General features: G+C 41.5%; 2 protein-coding genes across 2 annotated transcripts in view; one reads left to right on the forward strand and one right to left on the reverse strand.

Moving 5' to 3' along the window:
* Nucleotides 1-27,968, forward strand: part of LOC101740450 (uncharacterized) — a 960,210-nt gene that overhangs the window by 879,079 nt on the left and 53,163 nt on the right. The window lies entirely within an intron of this gene.
* Nucleotides 215-27,799, reverse strand: LOC101740583 (chorion peroxidase). Its single transcript, XM_021347406.3, has 15 exons — nt 27,575-27,799; nt 21,932-22,099; nt 18,449-18,618; nt 17,467-17,605; nt 16,269-16,415; nt 15,040-15,213; nt 14,248-14,444; nt 13,050-13,236; nt 11,717-11,914; nt 11,046-11,190; nt 10,690-10,849; nt 10,311-10,469; nt 9,469-9,673; nt 3,228-3,342; nt 215-2,008 (listed from the first exon to the last, which is right to left on the reverse strand). The coding sequence occupies exons 1-15, from the start codon at nt 27,678-27,680 to the stop codon at nt 1,933-1,935; spliced, it is 2,346 nt and encodes a 781-aa protein (XP_021203081.2). The 5' UTR covers nt 27,681-27,799; the 3' UTR covers nt 215-1,932.

Consider the following 27,968-nt stretch of genomic DNA (forward strand, 5'->3'; position numbering starts at 1 on the left):
CTACCTTGAGATATAAGTTCTAAGGTTTCAAGTATAGGTACAACGGCTGCCCCACCCTTCAAACCGAAACGCATTACTGCTTCACGGCTGCAATAGGCAGGGTGGTGGTACCTACCCGTGCGGACTCACAAAAGGTTCTACCACCAGTAATAAAACTATTAGTGTTGATATCTTATTAGCGTCTGTTATTTTGCGGTAGAAATAAAACAAAATATTTCGATCAATTAATATATATATATTTAATAATCTTCACTTTTATTACTCTATACAAACAAAAATTCAAGCAATCGCATGCATTCAAATAAAAATAAATCATATTTAAGTTTTATCTAATTAATTCTAGTTTTTTAATAAAGTAGGTAAAAACTAATGTTCTGTTCCGTTCCTATGCACTTAACAATTCTTTATATTTATCAATCGTTAAAATACTTAAAACATAGGCCGTTTCTATCAATATTTAAAATGAAAAAGGTATTATTTTAAAACAATATCATTACCTACCTATTAAAAATTGAAATGGCGCGCAAATTCGCGAAACTCCATTCATAGTTCTTTATTGAAAATCCATTGAATAAAATATAATTCATTGATATAATTTTAAAAAGGACAAGTATGTTTCCGTGACATAATTTGTCGTTTTGCACTTACGTTATAGAATGTTCAACGTAGTTTCAACGCTCCTCAATAGGTGGCGCTAAATTAAATTTATCGACTCACTAGTGCGTTCCAATGCTTTTTTTTTAAATTCTATATTTACTTTTCCTATATTTAATGACGAAACTTTGAATTTGTTGATCGGTCGAATGGGACACTTTTATTTTATTAAATATAAATAAAAATAAATGAAGAATAACGTAAATCTGCAGGCGTGACTCTCGAAAATGGTTGGACAATTGAAATTCGTAAATTTGTCTTCAAAATCGCAAAAACAGACTTAAATACCCCCGATTCCTGGATTTTTTAATGAAAAAATCATTGAATTAGGTACTTACACAGAACAAGTTAACGGATAACTTCACTAACATTTTGTTGAAGAGACAGATACATCCAAACTACAATCGAAGCCGTCGCAAGGGTACAATCAAACAATCAAACAAAATAATGAACAAAATCAATCGATAATCAGCAAAAGACACAGCCAAAATGACGTTAGGCAATCAATCCAAGAATCCAATTGTTCGGGCACCAATTGGATTTTCGAATGATTAAAATCATTAAAAAATCAATCACAAATCAACCATCAAAATCGAACTAAAAACATCATTAAAATTGTGTCTTTTCCAAATCAAAAAAAAACTACGATCTTTAAATAATAGCGCGACATGATTTTGTCGCAAAAGGTAGAAAGCACATGCAAAATCAACAATCAAAAGATTCACTTTTGTGACAAAATCAAATTAAATCAAGATGTTAAGTATTTGACCGCTGTGATGTACAGTTGGGATGTTTGAAGAAATAGAAAAAAAAAGAACCGGTAAGACAGACAATTTGAAGAGAAAAACTTTTAAAAGATTGTTGTTAAATGCTAGTAATGTTTCCGTTAAGCCTACAAAGACACAACCTCGCTAATCCATTGCGGCTGATGAAGGCAAACTTAAAATGCAAAAATGTATTAGGCGAACAGAAATATAACCAGTAAATTGACATAGATTATGTGGCCATAAAACAAAAGTCAATGGCGCCAAAATATAACAGAAATTCGAACTGATGGAACCTTTTTGTTTGGGGAATTAAATGAACATGTTTTATCTGTATTAATTTGATATAGTTTACAATAGAACTAACAGGGTTTTAGTAGATAGGAGAGATATAGATTTTGGCGCCATTTCATTCCGTTTTATTGTTTATGTAGCCTTCATTTACGTTCTCTTCATTTACTTGTATAACCTAAATAAAATACATAAAACTTAAACTACGAATTGACGTTATTTATTAAGTTTTGAGCGCCTTAAATCTGCTCAAATCCATAAAAGGTATGCGTCCACTGTTGCAAGCCACTAATTCATTTCTGTTAAAAAGAAATTTATCCATTAATACAGTGTAATGCCACAGTTTCTGAAGGGTAGGGCAGCCGTTGTAACTATACCGAGATCTAAGAACTTATATCTCAAGGTGGGTGACGCGTTTACGTTGTAGATGTCTATCGGCTCCAGTAACCACTTAACACCAGCTGGGCTGTGCTCGTTCGCCCAGCTAAGCAATTAAAAAAAAATTTACTCCACTGTTCGCAGAAATCTCCTGCTAGTTCCTTCAAGGCTGGTGGTAGGTCTTGTGAGTCCGCATGGGTGGGTACCACCACCCTGCCTATTTCTGCGGTGAAGCAGTAACGCGTTTCGGTTTGAACGGCGGGGCAGCCATTGTATTGTAGAACTGAGATTTAGAACTCATGTCTCAAGGTGGGCGCCGGCATTTTGTTGTTGAGGTCTATGGGCTCTGATGACTTAAGACCGGGTTTTATTGGCCTTGTAGGCAGTCGAGCATTCCACCCACCAGATGGTGAGTGGCTACAGTCGCTCATGGACGTCAGCAATGCCAGGAGCAGAACTAAAGCGCTGCGGCTGTATCCGTTGAGTAAAGCCAATGATGACGTCATTTGAGGCCAGCCAAAGGTCAAACACATTTGATTAAAAATAATGGTAATTAAAGATTCTTCTGCACCAAAAATTTGATTTTCTAGAATCAGCTAACCTTTTCGACTAGAAAATTTCTAAACCCATCATTCGAAAAATCAGTTCTGAAGCTGGAGGAAGTGTGCGAAATTGAGACCAGTGTGCTTAGTGCAAGTTTTTTAACGCTTTCGATATCGTAAAAGTTAGCTCGTATTTGTATGGAATGGAATCGTTTGCCTGCGTTTGCCGCTAAGAGTGCTGTTCCAACTGCATACAAAATTGGGTTAACTTTTACGCTATCGAGAACATTAAAAAACACGCACTAAGCACACAGATAACTGTCTACAATATCGAACTTTTTTTTATTACTTAGATGGGTGGACGAGCTCATAGTCCACCTGATGTTAAGTGGTTACTGGAGCCCATAGACATCCACAACGTAAATGCGCCACCCACCTTGAGATATAAGTTCTAAGGTCTGAAGTATAGTTACAACGGCTGCCCCGCCCTTCAAACCGAAAAGCATTACTGCTTCACGGCAGAAATAGGCGGGGTGGTGGTACCTACCCGCGCGGACTCACAAGAGGTCCTACCACCAGTAAAGACCATTGTACTCACCCTGGTAGGTCTGCTCTATAAAAGGCTTCAACTGGCTGGGTTACAAGTTCTATACCATCGCTATTGTCACAAATCAGTCTTGATAGTTTAACCTTCTTTATTTCTGTCAGTTGGCCTGCAAAATTAAGTTGTGTTAGTTCATTCTATCCACAAACATTGCCTATACAACATTAATCTATATAATAACACCAAATCTCTTCCCACCGAATGCCACGAATGTTTGTCCGATGTGGGAATCGAACCCGCGATCCTTAGCGCAAAATTCAATGTTACGTATGTGCAGTTATCAGTTATCGATTCAGTCCAAAGTAAGCTTTATTCGGAGTAACAACTAAAATCAACTTTCGTAAAAAAAATATGTAAATAACATTCAGCAATAAACAGTATTCTGTAGTCAAAAACAGTTTTCACTTTACATCTGTTTTTTTTTTTTTTTTTTTTTTTTTTATGATTGAAGGATTACTAGTGGCCCGGAGGCCTTTCCAGTTTCACCAGGACAGGTGGGCGAGCAAAGGCTCAGCCAGGAGGGGTGGGAATTGCTAACAGCTACCCGAGCGCCTCCGAAGGAGACCTAACAGCTCAAGAGCAGCTGCTTCGCGAATGAATCTACTACCGGATCGGAATCGCGACCCGCTGAGAAGATCCGGCGAGAAACTCAGCGAGCTGATTCATGGGTTAGGTTGCACGGCGAACTCTTTGTCGAGTTCGACGAGTACGGTTACCGAGGTCCCTAAGCCTGCTCCTAGAGCTGAAGGCGTCTAGTGCGAAGGTTATTGGATCTGATGGATCCGTAAGGACGTGTCTAGGGCGTCGACGGTGACTGGCTCCTGCATGATCAGGATTCGGGGAGTAGTCAGCGGCGGCTACGATAAGGCGATTATCATGACGCATAGCCTTATCGAAGTACCGTTCCGACGCTGACTTCATGTATTTCTGTATAGATTCGAGGCCCAGGTCGTCGTGTAGGTCAACGTTCCTCACGAACCACGGAGCTCCGACGGCTAACCTGCAAAAGCGGGATTGTAGAGATTGAAGGGTGTCTATGTGCGTGCGGGCCGCGTGAGCGAACACCACACTCGCGTAAGTCATGACGGGCCTTATGCAAGTTTTGTAAAGTGTCACCTTGTTCCGAAGGGACATTTTACTCCGCTTACAAATCATGGGGTAGAGTCTACCGAGAATAAACGCGGCACGGTCACGGACTGATTTTATATGCGGGCGGAATGTCATCGATGCATCCAGGGTAACGCCCAGGTACTTGACCTTCCTGGCCCAGGGTATGGATTGACTAAAGAGAGTAATCGGGGGTGTGAGATTCCTCCTCCTAATACGGGAGGAAATCCGTGTGGAGCTTCCCCTCTGAAAGAGCACCGCAGTACTTTTCGCTGGGTTGATGTCTATGCGCCATTTTCGGAACCACTGTCCTAGGGCTAGGGCTGCGCTCTGAAGCTTCTTCGCGATTAGGGACTTGTTTCTACTGGAATAGTAAACAGTCGTGTCGTCGGCGAATAAAGCTAAATGGGTCGGCGGCGACCGGGGAATATCGTTAACGAATAAGCTAAATAGGAGGGGTGAGAGGACAGAGCCTTGCGGGACTCCAGCTGTGAGAGGTCGTGGGGAGGAGCGGGTTCCCTCGACTCGATATCGAAAAGAGCGGTTCGACAAGAAGTCCCGTATGATGAGCACGAGACTATCCGGCACACCCATGTTGAATAGTTTGAAAATCAAACCGTTGTGCCAGACTTTGTCGAACGCTTTTGCGACGTCGAAGAAGAGAGCTCCCGTGTATAACGGTTTTGGTCGATTAAGCCCCACAAGAATGTGCTCCGTGAGGCGGTGCACCTGTTGAACGCATGAGTGATTTGTACGGAATCCGAATTGTTCATCGATGAGAATGCCCTTGGATGAGACGAAGTCTCTGAGGCGTTTATAGAGCAGACGCTCATACAGTTTGCCTAGAGACATGAGGAGGCTAATCGGGCGGTAGCTCGTCGGATGATTTTTTGGTTTACCGGGTTTATGTATGCCGATAACGTCCGCTTCTTTCCACACCGCGGGAAAGATACAGTTCGCCATAGCGGCATTGAAAATAGATGCCAACATCACGATGAGTTGGACGGGTAGAAGTTTAATAACGCGGTTGGATATACCGTCGGAACCGGGAGCCTTGCGAGGACGTAGGTCTTTGATCAAGTCTTTAACTTCCATCGGGGTGACGGGTGGTAACACATCAGAGGGTGGCAAGGAGGCTCTGCGTTCTACCTCACTGTCTACTAATTCTACATGCACAGGGTCCACGGATTGAGTGCTGGGCGTGCACTGGGTTTGCAATGTATCGGCCAGCAGCTCTGCTTTTTCGTCATCATCGAACGCCGTGAGTCGGCCTGAGGGGCCTACGAGGGGGGGCATAGTTACTACCGTATCCGATTTGAGAGTACGAGCTAAGCGGTAGTAAGACCTTTGGGAGGGCGCGAGTCCTTCTAAGAAATCAGACCATCTGGCATCTCGGACTTCGGCGATGCGAGACTTTACGTCGCGTTGTAGGGCACGCATTCGAATACGATTTTCCGCGGTAGGATACCTGTCGTAGGCGCGTATCGAGGCGTTCTTAGCTCTAAGGAGTTCCCTAATATCGTCGGACAATTTGAAGCGGTGAAGGAAGTCCTCCGCTACAACTTGTTTCGATGACCTATCTAATGTCGAGGTGATGTGTGACGTTAAGATGTCTATGGCTTCAGCGGTATCCTGAGAAGACGGGGTAGAGTCCGGGCTAAACGGTAGCGATGGTGGATCAGATTCAGCCAGGCTGATGCCCAGCGTGTGCCAATCCACCACAGTCCTCGTGACGGGAACGGAATCGGGAGCGCGACCGAGCTTCATAACGACGGGACGGTGGTCTGAATCTAACTCTGAAACTACTTCGATCGAGTGTAAGCGCAGAGTTACGTTTTTTAATAACGCTATGTCGAGTATATCCGGGCGATGCGCGATATTTAGCGGGTAGTGAGTCGGGATTAGCGGAGCGACGATATCGAAGGCGAGATTATCGACTAACGCGTCAAGCCGCCTGCCATTCGGGGTTGTGGTGTGTGAGTTCCACCTAATGTGTTTACAATTTAGGTCGCCCGCCAGAATGACAGAGCTCCCCATGCCGAGCAGCGCCTCGATATCACTGCTTAGAACGATCTTATCCGGTGGAAGATAAACGGACGCGATAACGATCGGCGCGTGTCCCGTCAGTGAGATTCGGCACACTGATGCTTCGATATTAGCGAGCGCGGGAGGATCGAGTGGGACGCAATGCAGGGCTCTTCTATAGTAAATGACGGTACCACCACCACGAGCAGAGAGCCTGTCGTTCCTGACCATGTTATAGTTCGCGATTTTAGGGTCACGGCGCGCGGGCTTAAGTAGGGTCTCCTGCACTAAAAAGATATCAATTTGATGGTCACGCAAAAAGTCAGAAACCTGATCACGCTGATTTGCGAGACCGTAAGCGTTAAAAAATCCTATCGTTACGGATAGGGGCTTTATTCTACTTATATACGCCATTGATTACCGGCGGAGTGAGGGGAGGACGTACGTATTTAATGACGCGTATACGTCGGCGTATTCTTGCACAACGGCGATAAAGTGTTGTGCAGTGGAGGCAGAGCGAATGGCGTCGCCCAAAGCGTTAACGCGCTCAAAGTTGATCGACTGAAAGAAGTCGATCGCTAAAGCGAGATTGTCGGACGCGGTCGGAGGGCAAGTCGCGGGAGAGGGACGAGTCGCGGGGGCGGGACGAATCGCGGAGGAGGGAGTTGTAGCCGTGTTCATGTACGGCAGCGGTTTCGCCCAGGCCGAGACACTGGGCACCGGCGCCGGAACGAACGCTGGCTTAGCCTGCGACACAGAGGGTGCCGAGGCTTTGATGTCTGGGCCGGAAGCTCGGAGGCGGTTTTGGCGGGCGACGCGGCGATTTATTTTTGGAGCTCGGGGGCATCCACGGTAGTTCGCGGGGTGACCCTGTGTTCGACACAGGACGCAGCTAGGCGGTTCTGTCGCGGTTTTTTGATCGCGAGTGCATAGGGCCGTGGCGTGATCGCCTAAGCACTTGACGCATCGGGGGCGCGCGTGACAGTTACGGGAAGAATGCCCGTATAATTGGCAGTTATGGCACTGGCTAGGTGTGCCTTTCTTGTGTGGGGTTTCGACTGCGATGCCGGAAAGGCTACAGACCGTTCGGATGTTGAATATTTGCTTACCCTCGGGGGTAGGCTGGAGGGCGACGAGAACCATATTATATGGCTCCCTTCCGCGGCCTGTGTGCATGCGGTGTACGGAGTTAACCGGTAGGCCTTGTTCGAGAAGGTCGGCCTTGACGAGCTCGGCATCCAACTCTTTAGGGATGCCACGTATAACGGCACGGAGTTCGCGCTCCTCCTGGAGCGTATATGTGTGGAAACTTATACGCTCCTTACGGAGGTAAGAAGAGAGGGCCCTATGGTCGTCGGATGTTCGAACCTTAATTTGAATGCCGTTCGCGAGGTTACGGGCATTCGTAAAATTGATATTTTTGGCCTTAAGGGCCAGGGAAACTCGTTCCCAAGCTGCCTTCTCTTGAAGGATTACCGGGGGAGGGGTCTGGGCTTTATTTTGTGCCACCGGACGCGGCGACGGAGTGGCACGGGCTGGAGGCGCAACGGGAGTCTGAGGGCGGGGGCGCGACGCGTTCGCGGCTTTGCTAATTTTAGCGGCCGCGGGAGCTCGAGACTCCGCGGCACGCTTCTTACCCTTTTGCACCAGGGTGAATCCATCCGTCGATGAGGCGGGAGCGAGGTCGACCTCCATCTCCGAGTCAGAGTCGGAGGACGAGGAGGCGGGCGCAGGTGACCTACGAGTAGGTGTTTTGGACGGCGCGACGGAGGCCGCGGATGATCGCGCTGCTGGAACGGTGACCACGGCGGACGACGCAGCAGTTTTACTCGCCAGTATAGGCGACGCGGGAACGGCAGGCACGACGGAGGCTGCGGTGCTCGATGCAGAAGCTTTGCACGCAGGTACAGGCGACGCAGGAGCAGCGAGCTCGGTGGAGTCCACGAGAGGGCTCGCAGTGTGATCGGCCTTGAAGGCCTGAAACTCGGAAGTGAGCTTTGGGTAGCGAAGCCGGAGAAATTCCGCAAATACAGCGTCCATGATGTCTACGTGCCCAGGTGGGGCTACCCTGGGTCTTAGAAAACACTCGCCTTGCGGCGAGGCCCCAACTTCTCGGACCTGAGCGGTTCTATTGAACACAGGTGGCGATGCGGCACGATTACTGCAGGACAAAGAAAAATCACAACAAAACGGAAATAACAAAAAGAAACAAAACAATTAAACACTTCCAGGAAGACAGTTTGTCGGCAGATGTACCACGAACACAGAAATAACAAAAGGAAACAAAACAAATAAAAACTTCCAGGAAGAGCACTTAGTCGGCAGATGTACCACGAACACAGGCCGCGCGAACAATGGCCGGGCTAACAAAAGCCGGGCGAACAAAGGCCGGGCGATCGAGTGGTCGATGAGCACGTCCGCGCGTGACGGGTGCCTCTATCGGAATGTTTACATCTGTTCATCACTGTCCAGATCTATTAAGTCCAGATATATTTTATGACATTATTGTAAATTTACACACAGAAATCAATTTAGAATCATAACACACAGAAATCAATTTAGAATCATAATTATTTTTTTCTCCCTGCGTATTAGCTTGTACCCTAAGAGGCTATTCCAGCTTCTCTCCGACGGGTAGATGAGCTCAGGGGCTCAACCTGAGATAAATTGTTATCATTAGCCCTAGCAAAAGCAGTAGCTTCTACTACCGGATCGGAAACGCGATCCGCTAAGGAAATCCCAACGAGAAACTCAGTGGGCTAAAAAAAAGACGTGTGGCACTCGGTGACTGCCGCGGTAAAGCTATTGCAAAGCATTTTTATCAACTTATGCAATTACAATTAGACAATAATAATTTAATATTAAAACAATAATAAAAATAAGACCACGCTATATTTATAAACATTAACAAAAGCAAAACATTAACTGTCCCCTTCACACGCGAGCTACATAGTAGGCGTAGTGGGGGTGTCAGGTTATTTTCGTTACGGAATTTCTTGATTCAGTCGCCGCGCTCAAGGCCCGCGATAGAAGCTATGCAATAGCTTAAAAATGAATAAAGAGTTCCGTGCTTATAATGATTCGATATAATTATTGATCATACTTGGAGTAAAAGCGCCGGGATTTATATCAGGACCATTATCGTAGAAGTATCTATCTCCAGCCTTGAGCCTGTAGAATTGGTCGGCTATGATATGAGCGAAAGTTGGCCCGATAACTGCCTCTTCCATCGGCGCCTCCAGCAGACCTCCAACCCAAAGGTCTATGTCTTCCGGACTCTCGTAGACAGACGCTAGACGCTTTGCAGCCTGGCGGAGAGCACAATTAGGTATTTCAAACATTTTTACTAATAGTAAGGCATCTTCTCAGACCACTCGGATATGTACCACCACCCTGCCTATATCTACCGTGGATACACAATAACGCATAAATATAATAAAATGAAAAACTCCCATAGTTCCCAATGCCCCAATACCAAACAACATTTTACAAAAATATAATTCAAAGGGCCATTTTGTACAGATTCGATCAAAACAAACTTTTATATTTTACGCAGAAATGTAACCACAATAAAGGTATATATGGTCAAATGGTATGGTACACCTTATTAAGATGAGATCAATTCAGGCATAGGTTAGTGAAACTCAATTTCGCGTATCGCACAAGGCGACGAGGCATTTGTGGGCCATAAAGGGTATTGTTAGCCCACCCAGTTTCAGATTTGCTAATTGTGACAGGCTTTACATAATACATTTGACACTTTGACACATCCCAAATACCTGGACGGCATTTATCAATGGAGATGCATAGCCACTTAACACTAGCACCACCTTTTGAATGATCAGATATGCGCGCTCCTCAGTCTGCTACTAGAAAGGCCCCCATCACCCAAACTCAGCTGTAATAGCATGTCTTCAAAATAAGTTGAGAATAAAATCAACCTACACTTTGTGGAAATTGCTCGAAGCTTTCAAATGGCTGAAGCCCACACAAGCGCCGGTAGCTATTGTAGGATCTGACTCCGTAGTCTCTGCCGCGTTGAATGTTTATTGACGCTAGATCCAGGCCATAGGGGTTGGTGCCACGGAACATGTAGGACGTAAGCTGTATATAGAACACTGTCTGAATTTTGAAAACGAATTGGTGTATGTAGAATTAATACCTGTAGAGCCTTAATATTAGGGTATCAACAGAATTTATAATGGGATATAAATTACAAAATATTGAAACCTTTAATATGCAATCTCTAAGGTAATAAGGGCTTCGTGAATATAATAATCGAATCAGCAAATTTCCGTTGGACTAATGCCAGTTTCCTACGAACCCCTTCAGAGATAAACGGATCGACACTCTGCATCGGTTGCAGCGTCAGGCCAATCAGCAGCCGATCCAAGAAGTGACGTAGCCGCATTCTCGACGGCTGAAACATCACTTCCGGTATCGATATGGTCTCGTGAACTTCTCCTGTTTTCGTGTTGGGAATTCTGGAAACAATTGTTTTGCTTTAAATTAAGCTCATTATTTTGGTCTTATTTCACAATGCCAACAATGTCCAACATTGGACGTCCAATATTCGTCCAATTCTTGTGTGGTGGAGGCATCAACAGTACCATTAAGCCAAAATGTTCTAAACGCAAAAGTCCTTCTATGGAAATAGAAAATACAAGGCATATGACTCACACAATTCTTCCATCAACAATGGAGTGGCCAAATCTCATGGCTGCGGTCGCGAATTCTGCTGTAATAGACGGATTGACTGTTGGATCGTACGACGAGGAATACTCTGAAGATGGAGATAAATTGAAGAGCTGCATCATTTGGTGACCTGCAAATAACAAAAAAATTATTCATCGATCAATTTCTAAGTTTTAAGCCCAATAAAAGGTAAATGGGTATATTGCGACTCGACCTATGCCTCTGTATTGGTGATAACCAAATCCGTTGGTAACTACTCCACTCACACTCACAGTGGCGCTTCGAAGGCTTAAGCATTTATAAAAAGACTAAGGAAAGTTTTCTTTCTAACAGAAATGAATACCATATACGACTAAGTTGTAAATTGGTTATACACTCATTAGTCATTAGCGGCTAATGACCAGATTTTCATTTCCTAAAATGAGGAGAGGGTTAAACAACAATGATGCTGTAGGAAGGTGAGTTCACAATTCATCTGGTATTCGCTTCCAGATCCTATAGCCTAGTAGTTGGGTATAGTAAATGCCACCACCATTCACATACCAATTATTTTTGTGAGGTAAATTTGATGACCCTAAGATTAATTTATTTGAATCCATCATTTTCCAAAACAATAGATCGTGAATGTCCTATAATTGTATGTCTCGTTTTATTACCTATCAATAGAGGAAGCCACTCATTATAAATGATATGCTGGAATTCTGCCTGCAGTATCCTTCTGGTCTCCATAAAGACTGTGTCTTCGTCCCAATGAGGGTTCAACCTCGACAGGGCTTGCGCGACTCGGTTGTGCTCCCTCGACCATAACGTGTGGAATGCTGTCAGTGAGATGAACTGATTCCCGTGACTGTCTCCTGTAAATTGAAAACTAGAATTTCTGAAGCCAATATTATGACAGAGCCTTTATAGGTCACAGACAACATTACAGAGTTTTTAATACGGTTTTATTAGCTTCAGAAGTATGTATGTTTGTAACGGAATCTTTGAACATGATTTTGAACCCCTTTGAAAACGTCGGATCAACTCGAAATTTGGTATACTTATTAAGGACCGATGACAATTCAACGACCGTCTGGTGTAGTGGTAAGTGACATGGTCACTACACAAGGGGGTCGCGGGTTCGAATCCCGCTAAGGAAAGATATTTGTATGATAAATATAAATGTATTTTCCAGGGTTATGGATGTATATTAAATATATGTATGTGTATAATAAAAATCTTACATTTATTTCCGCTATCTGGTACCTGTAACACAAGTTCTTTACGAACTTATCACGGGACCAGTTAACGTGGCGTAATTGTTAGTAATCATTTATTTATTTATTTAAAAAAAAATAAAAAATTGTTTAAAAAACTAACAAAATACGCTTTTATAGGGGTGCTTTTCAGGATATTATCAAAATAACCCTTCTACCCATATCTGTTCATAAAATATTATAACTACTGATGCCATGAACCCCACCCCAAATCATTTTTTCTTACACTATTTTTAATTCAACAATTTTCTATAAAATCGTATTTTGTTAGTTTTTATTAACTATTATTTATTATTGAACATCAATTGAACTAAAGTGATTCGCATTTATGTAGGTTTTTTGTTGTTGTTATCAATTTCTACTCGCTGAGTAGGCTGTGGTCCGTTCAGTATTATTTTACACATACAGGGTGTATTATATTATATATTTTCCTCATTGTCGCGGATATCTTTGTTAAATTTAATTTTGTTTTTAAGCCGACCTTAAAAAAGGAGGAGGTTCTCAATTCGATTGCATTTTTTTAGTGTGCCACCTCAGAATATTTTCTTTTCCTTTACTTTTCTAGGTGAGCCGATTTTGAAGATTCATTTTAAAGTAAGAAAGTAGGTTGAACTTTTTTTTTATAACAAATATTCGTAATTAGACTAAGACATTCAAGGATGTGATAAGATTAAATTTTCTTTTCTTTTTAAGGATTTGGTTCAGAAACTACAAGAGGTCCAAAGCTTCTAACCTGATTCAAAGCAAGGGCTACCACCATCCATATTAACGCATTCTCTTCTCTTAGTCAAAGGTGGGAGGGCTCTGCCAAAGTCATTGAATGTCTTCAGAAACCCTCCCTCGCCGCGCACCAATGAGAGTTTTTCGGGAAAGGTGCCGTATAAGTGAGACAAATCAGGGTAATGCGTGGCGCCATTCATCTGTAAGTAATGTAGAAAAGTCACTGAGTTACAGTAAGTAACAAGTGCCTGTAACAACAGCTATGGGTAGTCGGTCATTTGGACCATCACTCCAGTAAGAGCTATTGTTATAGCAGATTTTCCTTTCGTAGTGCAGGTTTTTTTTTCTTTTTCCCACGTTCCTTTGCAGCGATTACTAATTATAATAATAAATATAATAATAATTTATTTATTAACCTTGAAAACATTCACATAACAACTTGCTAAAAACTCTGCACATTGGGCACTGCCTGTCTCGTGGAGAGTTATATGAAACCTTTTCCCTTTTACCCAAATTTTCGTATGTCACTGTCGTATTTTGATGGTAGAATGATAAAATTAAACAGCAATCTTACCTGAAACTCGTACGGTAACTGAACCAAGTCTCTGGATGAGTTAGGCATAAATTACAAACACCCACACACTTATCTTCATCACATTCAGAATGAAGCAAAAAATTATAATGTCTTAAAATAATTTTTGGCCTTGATTTCGTATTTTTCTTAATGATTACTGTATTTAATTAATTGCAAATATTACGTTTATAATCACAGTATCAGCTCGTAGTACCAATCGTAAAAGTTTTTACAGGTACCTACATAGATTAATTGAGATAATAGTGTCGTCTAAGACAATTTGACAATTATTGCATTTATTTAATTATAACCAGCTCTTTTCCTTTTTTTTACACATCTATAAAGTAAATGCGCCACTCACCTTGAGATATAAGTTTTAAGGTCTCAAGTATAGTTACAACGGCTGTCCCACCCTTCAAACCGAAACGCATTACTGCTTCACGGCAGAAATAGGCAGGGTGGTGGTGGAACATTTGTTGAGTACGTATTTCATTAGAAAAAATGGTTCCTCCAGCGGGATTCGAACACCGGTGCATCGCTTCAACACGAATGCACCGGACATCTTATCCTGTAGGCCACGACGACTTCGACTTCCTACAAAGAAGTCTACCAGACGAATGATATTCAGTACACTCACTTGCTTGGCATAGCCAACGGAACAATCGCTGGCTGGTGCGAGTTGTGTGCGCACGAAATTGAGGCATTTCTGACCAAAGAAACCATAGAAAGGGTCATCGGGAACTGCGGTGATTGGAGCACAGGCCCAGTGCTGCTGCTTCGGATGCAGCTGGTCCACACCGTCTTCAGCGCAACAGGATATTCCAGTGTTGTTACCTGGAAGAATAGTAATTAAAGTAATTGAACTTCCAGTTATACTATGGAAGGGCAAGATAGAAGCAAAGAGACCCCGCAGCCTCATCTAGCCGCTGATGTGACCAAATAACCACCCTAAATGGGCTGCCAGTCGCAACCGCCCTACGTGAATTTGAGGACCGGACGAGGTGGAAACAGCTCACGAGATATGCCACGTCAAGTTTCAAGGACACCTTCGGTAAAGAAGAAAGCGGCGAAGAAGAAGTCTGAACCAGTACCTAAAACTACTACAAACAGTTTTCGGAGTCCTTCTGTAAGACGAAATTTGAAGACCCCCTAAGGTAGGTCGCGGTTCAGCTGTACCCTTGGCATTGCTAATGCTCATGATCTTCCATCAGATGAGCCTTATGCTTGTCTGTCTATCAAGGCTATAAAAATAAAAACTGAATCATGTAAATGATTTTTAAACTACTGCCCTTATACCTCCTTCCCATAATATTGCGAGTGATAATGGAGAGCACTTTTTATACAAGCTCTGGCCGTTCCCATGGCCTCAAATTGCGAATATCTAGGAGCAGATTTGTATTTAAAATTTTCATTTTAAAGAATCACTCACCCGATGCGAACATAACTCCAGCGCTGGTGTCGTGTGCTATAAACTGTCCAAACTGCATGAACATGAGGTTGTGTGTGGGACTTGGATGGTTTCCTTCTGGCAGGAGAACGCTGCTGACCACCCTCGCGCTCGGAAGGGGATTACCTGCTGCGGAGACTCTCATTGCCCACACGCCTGAGAAAGAAATTTATTTTTTACTAGCTGTACCCGTCCGCTTCGCTCGCTGGGCATTTAAAATTAACATTATTGTTTCTCACCCCCCAAAAATTTTCATGATTAACGCCTCCGCAACTGGTGTAAGGACTCTAGCACTCATATAAATATTAGCCTATCCATTAAGTACATGTATTTTCTACATGGATACTAAGTTTCAAGTCAATCGGATGCATGGTTCAGTAGTTATAACGGAACATCCGTAAAAACCACTGTAGATTTATATATTCTAACTACGAAGAAGTTAACATAACAAACCGTTGCCGGTAGGACCGTTAAGTATGTTCTTCACATTACATCAGAACCACATTCCTCATCCATCGTTTTTTTATCTAAGGCTTTCCTCGCTCAAGCTACAGCGTCAATATGTGGCTAAATAAGGGCTAAGGGATGTTTTATTGTCACCTCTACTTTATTCGTTTGATTTTAATGATAACATTAATTTATTTCCCGCAGAGCAAATACAATTTTTGTTACTCTATATAAACCTCAGGACCCGTGTGATTTTTTTTGTATTGCTTAGATTGGTGGACGATCTTACAGCCCACCTGGTGTTAAGTGGTTACTGGAGCCTATAGACATCTACAACGTAAATGCGCCACCCACCTTGAGATATAAGTTCTAAGGTCTCAGTATGGTTACAACGGCTGCCCCTGCCCCACCCTTCAAACCGAAACGCATTGCTACTTCCCGGCAGAAATAGGCGGGGTGGTGGTACCTACCCGTGCGGACTCACAAGAGGTCCTACCACCAGTAAAAGTAGTGTTGAATGGTCACGAAAACCCACTGATATTACAAGGTCCACTTGACAATTCTCAACGCATAACTTCTTAGACCACACTTACCTATCCATAGAAATGTGGTGAGAGTTCGAATTCTAATGTACCTTCAATAGCAGTCTCAATTCAATGACTGCTTTACGCCCGAAGATACATTGTTGCATGTTCTATCCGTGAATCACCATACGTCCTTACATTGCTAAAAAACACGCATACCTTGAACTTTGCAATACCGACCGTCACTATAATCTGGTGGTAGAAGCCTCTCGAAGCCAGTATTGACAGCTCCCCACGTTGGGTTGGCCAGATTGTTGCACTCCCCATCTATAGATCTGTACCGGCTTTGGGTATCCGGGCACTGCGGGGGCTTAGGGCAAAAGGGACCTGGAAATAGAGATTCGTTTTGTTTGCTATCAATGCCAGATGAGCTGTTCGCGTCATAGGACTTATCTACCGTTCTCCTGACATTGACCTCTTGTGAGTCCGCGCGGATAGGTACCACCACCCAACCTATTTCTGCCGTGAAACAGTAATGCGCTTCGGTTTGAAGGGTGGGGCAGCCGTTGTAACTATACTTGAGACTTTAGAACTGATATCTCAAGTTGGGTGGCGTATTTACGTCGTAGATGTCTATGGGCTCCAGTAACCACTTAACACCAGGTGAGCTGTGAGCTCGTCCACCCATCTAACCAATAAAGAAAAAAAAATTTACAGTACCAGGGCTCATAAAATCAGAATCAGAGCTCTTTAGATCAAACTTTGAGGCTGAATTGGTGTCCAGGAATCGTTCGAGTCCGTTCGGTTTTTGCAAACCATAGACACAATTAAAACCAGTCGTCCTTTACCACGAAAATCGTAAAATAATCGAAACAAAGTCAATGTTAATGCAATTACTATAAAATACGCGATTTTAAACCGTAAAGTTATTACTATAATTCAGTTTTGCTCAAAGTTATGGTCAAACTGACGTCCTTCGAACTGTGTTCACGAGCGCTACCGATTATTTGCTGCTCCAAGTTAATAAGGAGTGCACGGTTGCATCTGTGTTATACTCGAAAAGACAACAGTTTTAACGGCCGTCTAGTGTAGTGGTAAGTGACATGGTCACTTCACAAGGGGGTCGCGGGTTCGAATCCCGCCAAAGGAAGATATTTGTATGATAAATACAAAATGTATTTTCCAGGGTTATGGATGTATAATAAGTATATGTACGTGTATAATAAAAATCTTACATTTATTCCCGTTATATGGTACCTGTAACACAAGTTCTTTAAGAACTTATCACGGGACCAGTTAAAGTGGCGTGATTGTTAGTAAATATTTATTTATTATTATTTTTACCATCAAACGGACAATAGATCTTTTTTCTATCGATCAAAAAATTATAATCGAGAACTTATCATAAAACATCATGATATTAAGAATATTAACGTACCATCAGTATGTCCTGTTGCTCCCAACTCCAGCTCATCATCAGAGACCGCCTGCCGAGACTTCAGTTCCAGAGCAGCGAAGACGTTCAACAGTCCACCACGTCCAAGACCCTCAACTCTCTTGTCGTACGTAACCATGGACTGATGAAAAAGATGTTTTGTAAAATTCCTTACTTGATTTATCATACGATGCATGTCGTTCTCCAAACAAAACTCTAAAGAGATTTAACGAAGGTATAAAAAGTATGACATTGTCAATAATATTTGCAAAGTATCTCAGCGACACGTAACCGCATACTATCAGGAAAGTCGTATCCAGGTGATTACTGGAATTCAAACGACAGCGTCAAAATGATACTTCAAAAATGCGACTTGATAACCTTATCGTGGCCACCTCTAATTACATTACCGATCCAGACGACGTGGCAACTCAAGGTCACCGTCTTCCTAAAAAATCTTATCGAATCTTCCCAATCCAGTATCGGTACTTACCCGGTTACCGTTCATGTCAAAGTCGATGAAGAGTTCCACGTGCGTCCTAGCCCATAGATATAGCCCACTGAGTTTCTTGACGGATCTTCTCAGTGAGTCTTTTTTTTTTATTGCTTAGATCGGTGGACGAGCTCACAGTCCACCTGGTGTTAAGTGGTTACTGGAGCCCATAGACATCCACAACGCAAATGCGCCACCCATCTTGAAACATAAGTTCTAAGGTCTCAGTATAGTTACAACGGCTGCCCTGCCCTTCAAACCGAAACGCATTACTGCTTCACGGCAGAAATAAGCGGGGTAGTGGTACCTATCTATACGGACTCACAAGAAGTCCTACCACCAGTAAAGAGTCGCGATTCCAATATCACGAATGATATATTAAGCAAAGCACTGCTCTTACTAGGGCTAGTGTTGGCAAGTTATCTCAGGTTAAAACCCGCTCACCTACCGATCCGCTTAGAATAGGATAGAATTAGGCATCAAGTAATTTACCAAATGATGCCCGTAACTAGGTGCCGAACTACTGACGATTGTATCAGCAGAACGTTCTAGAACTTTCTCGTTCGCTATCCACTGGACCATTTTCTGCCTTGATACGTCATGGCTGCTTTTAATGTCTTCTATACTGATGGCGCCAGAACGCTGAGTAGATTCTAATTGGGCTGAAAAGACAGAAACACTTTGATTAACAATTATCGTAAATGTTTTTTTTTTGTGTGTATTTATCAAAACTAGTGATCCCCCGGTAGTCGAAATTCGACTATAATTAATTGAAATTATAAGTTTGTACACTATTATGATTCTATTTTCAGACTATTTATTTCACTTATACAATCACAGATTTCGCCAAGGCTACACTTTAGACAAATATAAATAAAGACAAACAATATTCAATCTATTCTCAATCTGACCACAGACTTTAAGCAATAATAAAAGTTTGGCAATAAACAAATAGTTTAGATTCGTGTGTGTGTGTCAAATACATAGTAGTGTGTGTAATGTTTTTTTTATTGATTTAATGTATTTTTTATGCATAATTTAAAAATATATTAACATTCTGCACTCCTTCTCTATATTCTCTGTAAGTGTGGGAAATTTCATACTCCTCTGTCCGCGCAATTTTTGTAAAAAGGGGTACAAAGTTTTTGCTTCACGTATTAATATATAGATGACGAATTCAGGATCAATCTGAAAGTCCAAATCTAAATTTTATTACGGACAGCATTTGTTTCGTTACTGGAGATGAATTTCGCTGGGCCTGTCGCCAAATAGGAATCTAGTTAAAAGCGGATTCGTGCTAATGTCGCCTTCGTGAAATCTATTTAACATACTAGTTACTAGCTCCTAATAAAAACATTATGTCGGCCTAGCAGAATTATTCAACCGGAGGCTTACCTTCACTGTGCAGTCTTTATATTATCCTTTGCATATTACCGTCACTATTAATGTAATTTGTTCAGCATCCTTTACAATCTCAAAAGGTTTCCAATACATACACTACTGGCTCCTCAACATTTTCCCTATAGAGATCATCGATTTGGAGACATCAATGGTAGATAATGTTAGCTTACATTTCTCCTCCTTAGGTACATTAAAGCTTACATTGGCCTATTTAAAATGCCGCTTTATTTTTGAGGAGGAGATTGAGACTGGCATTATCCTTCATCGATTTGGAGACATCAATGGTAGATAATGTTAGCTTACATTCCTCCTCCTTAGGTACATTAAAGCTTACATTGGCCTATTTAAAATGCCGCTTTATTTTTGAGGAGGAGATTGAGACTGGCATTATCCTTCATCGATTTGGAGACATCAATGGTAGATAATGTTAGCTTACATTCCTCCTCCTTAGGTACATTAAAGCTTACATTGGCCTATTTAAAATGCCGCTTTATTTTTGAGGAGGAGATTGAGACTGGCATTATCCTTCATCGATTTGGAGACATCAATGGTAGATAATGTTAGCTTACATTCCTCCTCCTTAGGTACATTAAAGCTTACATTGGCCTATTTAAAATGCCGCTTTATTTTTGAGGAGGAGATTGAGACTGGCATTATCCTTCATCGATTTGGAGACATCAATGGTAGATAATGTTAGCTTACATTCCTCCTCCTTAGGTACATTAAAGCTTACATTGGCCTATTTAAAATGCCACGAATCTTTGAGCACAACATTGGGACTGGCATTATCTTTCAAGGTCTAGCAAAATTCACGATATCAGCTCCAAATGATGTAAGGTAGTCTGTGGTCTAATAAAAAAGCTATCCTCATGGATCTGCCGGTACCACTGGTTAAAAATAGGCACATTTTTATCTGTTTCCATAACGCCGGAAACATTGATGGATATAAATTAAATACAAATTCACTTGTAAACCTTGCTCGATAAATTGACACACATTGATAATTAAATTAGCCGTAGTTTTATCATGCCCTAATATATAAGGACAAATAATTTCACGTTTCTTTAATTATCCTCATGAGAGAATCAAGGATGGTCGACCTTTTATTGATTTCAATGTTTTATTTATTGATTCATTTTTTATTGCCATTGTTGGCAGACGAGGATACGGCACCTGATGGTGATTGGTTACCGTCGTCCATGGACTTCAGCAATGCCAGGGCCAAGCCGCTGCCTACCGTTAAGTACTCTCCACAAGTCTCGTTTAAATATCTCCGCTTGCTATGTGTTTTATACTAAGGACAGTGCTTTGAGCAAGTTTTCCAGACGATCCCTTCTATTACAAGAGCGCCATTCGCCATAGGGGCAGTGCTCATTTCTATTACCTAGCGTTCATTGACAGAAAAATACGACCTTCGTCGGCACAAAAAATACCTATAATTAATTTTTCTTTTGTTTTTAAGCCTCTCGGGATTATTAGCATCGTAAACACAATTTTTGAAATAAAGGTTGATCACCACGAATTTGAGTTTTATTTATTTATTTGATATACTATATCAAAAATTATTACTCCGTACAAATATAATTACTCCGTACTATAATTAATTGTGCTTTGCAACTGCAATTTTTATTTAATTAATTTAATAATGCCATTTTGCTGTCCTTTTCATAACTGTTTTTTTTTATTCATGTTCTTTTTCTTTTTTAATATATTTTACAATGTTGTGTATTGGTCGGTCTGATGCTGGCGTGCGCGTCACTCCGCAGGTGCCGGCGGAAGATCAGCGCCGCAGTACCGATTGTCTCGATACTGTTAGGCATTGCTGAGCCGGTAACCATTTCCAAGCCTCGTTATTTTTGTTATCTTTTTTATTTATTTTTTGTACTTCATTTGTGTTTGGAATAAATGTTTATTATTATTATTATTATTATATTATTTTAGATTACGGGAAAGCGCTGAAATATCGGAAAATCACTAAAACTAAAAGCTCGCTAGGAGCTCATCGATAGTAATATTTTTAACATACATTAATTAACAGTAACTGTTAGTTCTTTGACCTCGCGTTTCTCTTATTTACATTCCATTGCGTGCAGAGTTCGTAAACGGCTTACTTAAACTTAACTTACGGTAGGCAGAGGCTTGGTGCCACCCCTGGCATTGCTGACGTCCGCGAGCGTCAGTAAACACTCACCATCAGATGGGCCGTACACACGGCTGCCAACACGGGCAATATGAATAATATATATATATGTATATAAAAATAAATTGCTGTTCGTTAGTCTCGCTAAAAATCGAGAAGGGTTGGACAGATTTGGCTAATTTTGGTCTTGAATTATTTGTGGAAGTCCAGAGAAGGTTTAAAAGGTGAATAAATATGAAAATGCACGGAATTATATAAAAATAACAAATTTGTTTTTCCTTTGATGTGTCCCCCGTCGGACGGATTCCTTTTATTTGTTTTAAGTTTATTTTATACAAAAGCTTAGGTCTTTTATTTATCGATTGAGGCACTATAAAGTCTTCCGGGTCAGCTAGTGAAAAATAAATCTTTGTAGACAATTCTCTTTGACGTACCTGAATGCTTTTGCCCGGTGAAGCAGCAGATACCGATATGTCCAAGGACCAAGTGGCAGGTCGGATTCAACGATCCCGGTCTGACGTGGGCCGGACATTTGACCTTCGGGACACACTTCCCGCCTCTGGGGCAGACGGCGCATGGTCGCTCTTGTACGTGAATGTGTTCTTCATAAGGAAAACAAAAAAGAAAAATTATCAATATGGCATCCTGTTTTTAGTCAGCGTGACAAGATTTTACTAGTAGCTTGTCTTCCTACGTCCTTAGCCTTCTTGATTATTGAGTGTTATAACTAATTTCATTCTTTAAACACACACACAAGTATTTACATAAGAGGCACAATTTAAATTATGATGTAAATTATATATTTGTACATACGCGTAGAATAGGGATCGCGGAGCGTAAAATAAAACTTACACTGTTCCAAAATATTCTGTTATAATATTAATTAAAAATTAATTAACACTCTGTAATTAACACTATGCCGCCTATGTAAATGCCGCCACCCACCCTTGAGACAGGAGCTTTGAAGTTCAGTTTTAACGTGGACGTCAATCGTGAGCATTTGTTGAGTACATGTTTCATTAGATAAGTTAGTACCTGCGGGATTCGAGCATGGCACAGATTCCATCGCTTGATACGAATGCACCGGGCATCTTATCCTTTAGACCACGACCAGTTTATAATTATCCATTGCAACTCTATATAGGTAGATTGTGAAGGAAGATTTATTAGAACGATTGACTTCCACGGTGAAGGAATAACATCGTGTAATAAAAACCAAACCCGCAAAATTATAATTTGCGTAATCACTGGTGGTAGGACCTCTTGGGAGTCCCCACGGGTAGGTACCACCGCTCCGCCTATTTCCGCCGTGAAGCAGTAATGCGTTTTGGTTCGAAGGGTGGGGTAGCCGTTGTAACTATACTGAGACCTTAGAACCTATATCTCGAGGTGGATGGCGCATTTACGTTGTAGATGTCTATGGGCTCCAGTAACCACTTAACACCAGGTGGGCTGTGAGCTCGTCCATCCATCTAAGCAAAAAAAAAAAACACTTGCGATTTTACTATTTCGTACAATGACGTCAACATTCAAGAGCGCGATATAAATACAAAGCGACAGATGACACCGAAAATGAATGCTCCTGAGTCGATACCCCTCGTAAAACGCTATCTAAATCGCTGTCTCCTATCTAACATACCATGAACCTCGCCACTCCGAACAGACAACATAATAACAAAGCCTATATATGTATATTCTTTATTAAATACGTAATTAAATGCGATGTTGTCGTTGTATTAAAATTTGTACGTTTATCTTAGTTATCTGACAGATCACGTAACAAGGAATCAAGTTTTTGACGCGGTTTGAGGACACACCCAGCGGAGTGTTTTTATTGTTATAGATGAGTCGGAAGCGGTTTCAGATCACTAGTGACGGTCCTCGTCGAACCCGTCGCTAGCGACGAAGGACTCGACGAGTGAATTAACCCATAGACACAGCCCACTGAGTTTTTCGCCGGATCTTCTCAGTGGGTCGCGCTACCGATCCTGTGGTAGATTCTGCGAAGCACTGCTCTTGCTAGGGCCAGTGTTAGCAGCACACCCGGTTTAAGCCCCGTGAGCTCACCTGCACGTCAAGGAGAAGCTGACATAGCCTCTCAAGGCTATCGACTTAGGAAAAAAAAAGCACAGAAAAAAAACGCCCTTGATTCCTCCTCCAATCCTGAAGGGGATCACATCCATCCATGACTTCACGATGCAGTTCCTGTCTTCAGCTACTGTAAGAGCATTGACGATGGTGGAATCGTGGTGCAGACCTTATCAGACCAACGCATTAGACAGCGGTACACTTTGCCGGTAATCACCAGTTTTTCAAGATTGTCTACCTACCTACCCTTCAATGAAGGTTGCACGACAACGTATTAAACATATAGTCATGGTTACTAGTCCTTACCTAAATGATTAATAATTACAAATAATATTAAATAATTAATTCGAGGATGGCAACACTAAAAATATTATAAAGATCTCCTTGACCGTTGTCCTTAAACGACAATTTGTTTTCAAATAACAAGTGACTGTGAAAAAAAATTTTTGATATTTATTTTTAAGTTTGTAAACGACAAAATCTCGGTGCAGAAAGTTAAATCATGTCACTTAACTATAATCTATGATCACTGCGAAAAAAATTAACCCATCAAGGATGCAATTGGGTACGTTTGTACTCTTAATTGTATTGTTTCTTTGTATTAGAGTACTTTATGGTAGGCAGCGACTTGGCTCTGCCCCTGGCATTGCTGACGTCGATGAGCGACGGTGACCACTTACCATCGGGTGGGCCGTATGCTCGTCTGCCTACAAAGGCAATAGTTTTTTTTTAACTAAAATAGGTTAGCGTTTTCTTGAAACGCTAATCAAAACGCTATTCGAGCATTACCGTATTTCGGCTTAGACAAATAAAAATCACGCTATTAAACAAAAACGCGTCATTTACATCGAAACACGAAGTAAAGTGTTGATTCTAAAATACTGCATCGTGTCTCGGGAATAAATAACACATAATGATGACTCTCCAAAAATGTCTGCATCAGGAAGGATTGAAATCTATTAGCAGAAATTTAAGTGAGTTTATTTTTCGCCCATGCCCCATAAGAAATGTAAAAAGAAAGATAATATTTTATGTAAAAAAGAAGTAATAGAAAGTTTACTGGTGACAGGACCTCGTGTGCGCGGTGACCACCACCCTGCCTACCCCCAAATAAAAATCAAGCCATTAAAGCACAAACAATGGATTACGAAAAACGACTAAAAACTTATTACAAAACACGTGGGGACAATGACACATTGAAAGCATGTAAGAAACGGCTTTGAATTAACAGTCGCCCGTGTCGGTAACAATCTTAGTAATTAGATTGCTCGAAGGATATAGAGAGTCATTTACTGGTGGTAGGACCACTTGTGAGTCCGCGCGGGTAGGTACCACCACCCTGCCTATTTATGCCGTGAAGCAGTAATGCGTTTCGGTCTGAAGGGTAGGGCAGCCGTTGTAACTATACTTGAGACCTTAGAACTGATATCTCAAGGTGGGTGGCGCATTTACGTCGTAGATGTCTATGGGCTCCAGTAACCACTTAACACCAGGTGGGCTGTGAGCTCATCCACCCATCTAAGCAATAAAAAAATTAAAAAAATATATAATAGATGAACTAAGGTATAACTGGTGATGTTTGTGTTTGTAGACAATATAAAATGCCACCACCCGCTTTGAAACTCGCGGTGAAACCATTAGGAATGAAGAGAAAGAGAGAAAGCTAGATAAACTGGTGGTGGTAGGACCACTTGTGAGTCCGCGCGGGTAGGTACCACCGCCCTGCCTATTTCTGCCGTGAAGCAGTGATGCGTTTCGGTTTGAAGGGTGGGGCAGCCGTTGTAACTATACTTGAGACCCTAGAATTTATATCTCAAGGTGGGTGACACATTTCCGTCGTAGATGTCTATGGGCTCCAGCAACCACTTAACACCAGGTGGGCTGTGAGCTCGTCCACCCATCTAAGCAATAAAAAAAAAACAAGACGACATTACAAGAATACAAAATCTTAAGGACGTGATCAGAGACATCGGTTCGTATCCTTTGAAGCTGGATAGGCGGCTTATCGTGTCGACTTAGTCATTTCAATACATCGATATGATGTTTAGTGGTCGAAATAATCTCGCATGGTTAGGTTTCATCATCCTGCGTATTTCAGCCGCGGTAGCTTCTTGGTTTTTCCTTTTTTCATTGCCCTTTTAGACAAACGACTAGCATACAACCCACCTGATGGTGAGTGGTTACCGTCGACCATGGATGTCAGCAATCCCGGCAGCAAGGCCGCTGCCTTGGGAGAGCCACGCTACAATCGAGAATAAGACCTCACGCATCAAGGTTGACAACGGCATTCATCTTATGATGTCCAGCTATGGTTAACAAGTTTACATCAAATGGGTTCACTCATTAGCGCAATAAAAAAAATCGTGGTGAATTATCATTAAATAATAATAAATAACTGGGAACTAATCACGCGCACAAGCACATCAAAAGATGTGTGTGTGCAGATAAATATGAAAATTCTCGGAATTAAATAAAAATAACAATTTTATTTTTCCTTTGATCTGTCCCCCGTCGGACGGATTCCTTTTATTTCTTTTAAGTTTATTTTATACAAAAGTTTAGGTCTTTTATTTATCGACTGAGGTACTCTACGAGTCTGCCGGATTAGCTAGTAATAATGTAGAATAAACACCCAGACAAAGAGCCAATAAACCCGTACATCACACGAATGTTTGCCCGATGCGGAAAACAAACCTGCGACACTTGACGTCAGTCAGTGGCGCTAGCTACTATAGGTACTATCTAATCAATCAATTATAATTTTAGTGTTTATAAAAATAACTAGCTGTACCCGTCCGCTTCGCTGGGCATTTAAAATTAACATTATTATTTCTCACCTCCACAAAGATTCTCATCATTAACGCCCCCGCAACTGGTGTAGGGAGTCCAACACTCATATAAATATTAGCCTATCCATTAAGTATTACGCCTATCCATAATGTATTTTCTACATGGATGCCAAGTTTCAAGTCAATGGTCATGGTTCAGTAGTTATAACGGAACACACGTAAAAAACACTGTAGATTTATAATATATTAGTATTAGTATAGATTATGAGAGCATTTGCAGTCGTATCCACAGAGCAACGACCTTCATACTCTTCATGCTTCTCAACATCCAACGGACGGTGGTACTATTGAAGAACATAAAGGGCCTTTTTACTGATTGGTGGGGTGAACTTAATCATGGCTCACCTGGTGCTAAGTGTTTACCGGAGACCGTGATAAATGAGTTTTAAGTCTCACTCAAAAAGTGTAAATTAATTGTCTTCTCTTCTGATATGACAACAAGCCATTATTGAAAAAAATGCGGTTTCAATTGACTTGTCGACTGACATTTTTTGAGTCTATTACCAGTCAAAATTGAGTTACAACTAAAAGTTCTAATGACAACAATAAGTGATATAAGTGATGCTAAACACAATATAAAACATAAGTTAAATGAAAATGATTTATGGACAGAATTAACATTAATTATATAAAGTATCAATAAGATTTTTTTATGCACAAATTTCATTTAATTTTATGTGGTTATTAGATATGAGGTTCGAACGCGCATTTTGACTAAGTTCAGAGATGTGTCTGCCATTTTTTATTAACACACTAAACTGGGCGGGCAGTGATGTTTGAATACTGCATTAACACAGAAAGGATTCTTCAAGGAAGCGTGTTCGATCACCGAATCGGCTTTGGTAATATCGCTGAGAAAGTAAGCTACTAATGAAAGTGCCTCTCATGAAAGTAATATGCCAAGTTCCGTGTCAGCCAGAACATTGTAGTTTTAAAATAAGATTTCTCTTATCTTAAGAGTTTTTGAATACCCTTACGTAATAAAAAGCTATAGATATTTTAAACGCCACCAATTTTTGTTAATGCGATCTCGGAATTTTGATAACCTGTCGATCTCTTTATCAATACCACTAGAAATGATTACCAATCTTCTTTTGAACTGTTTTTCCAGTCAAAAAGTCGTAATGAAGGTCAACTCACCTGAGGCCTCACGTGCGCTGCCTTCGTAAACGTGACAAGAACTATCCTCAATGACACTCAATAAGAACACATTAATTAAGAGCAAAATGAAGCTTTTGAAATTCATTATTAACGCCAAACCAATCACGGATTTAAATAGGTTTTAATCATTTTATTTGCATTTCAGCAAAATACGTTCGCACGCGCCATTGTTGGAGTTGAAAGAAAGGGAACTTGATTTAATCTCCATACCGTACGAAATGTGAAATAGACGAGGGTAGTTTAAAATAATTTGTGACGTGACATTCATTCGCACTAGCGTCATACATAGCTTGCTCGTATTTTATAGCTGTAGAAATACGCCCCATCTATTATTGAGCGGTAGTCAGTATCTAGGGACGACTTAAAGGAATTA

This window comes from Bombyx mori, chromosome 6, assembly GCF_030269925.1.
Source record: "Bombyx mori chromosome 6, ASM3026992v2".
NCBI lineage: Eukaryota > Metazoa > Arthropoda > Insecta > Lepidoptera > Bombycidae > Bombyx > Bombyx mori.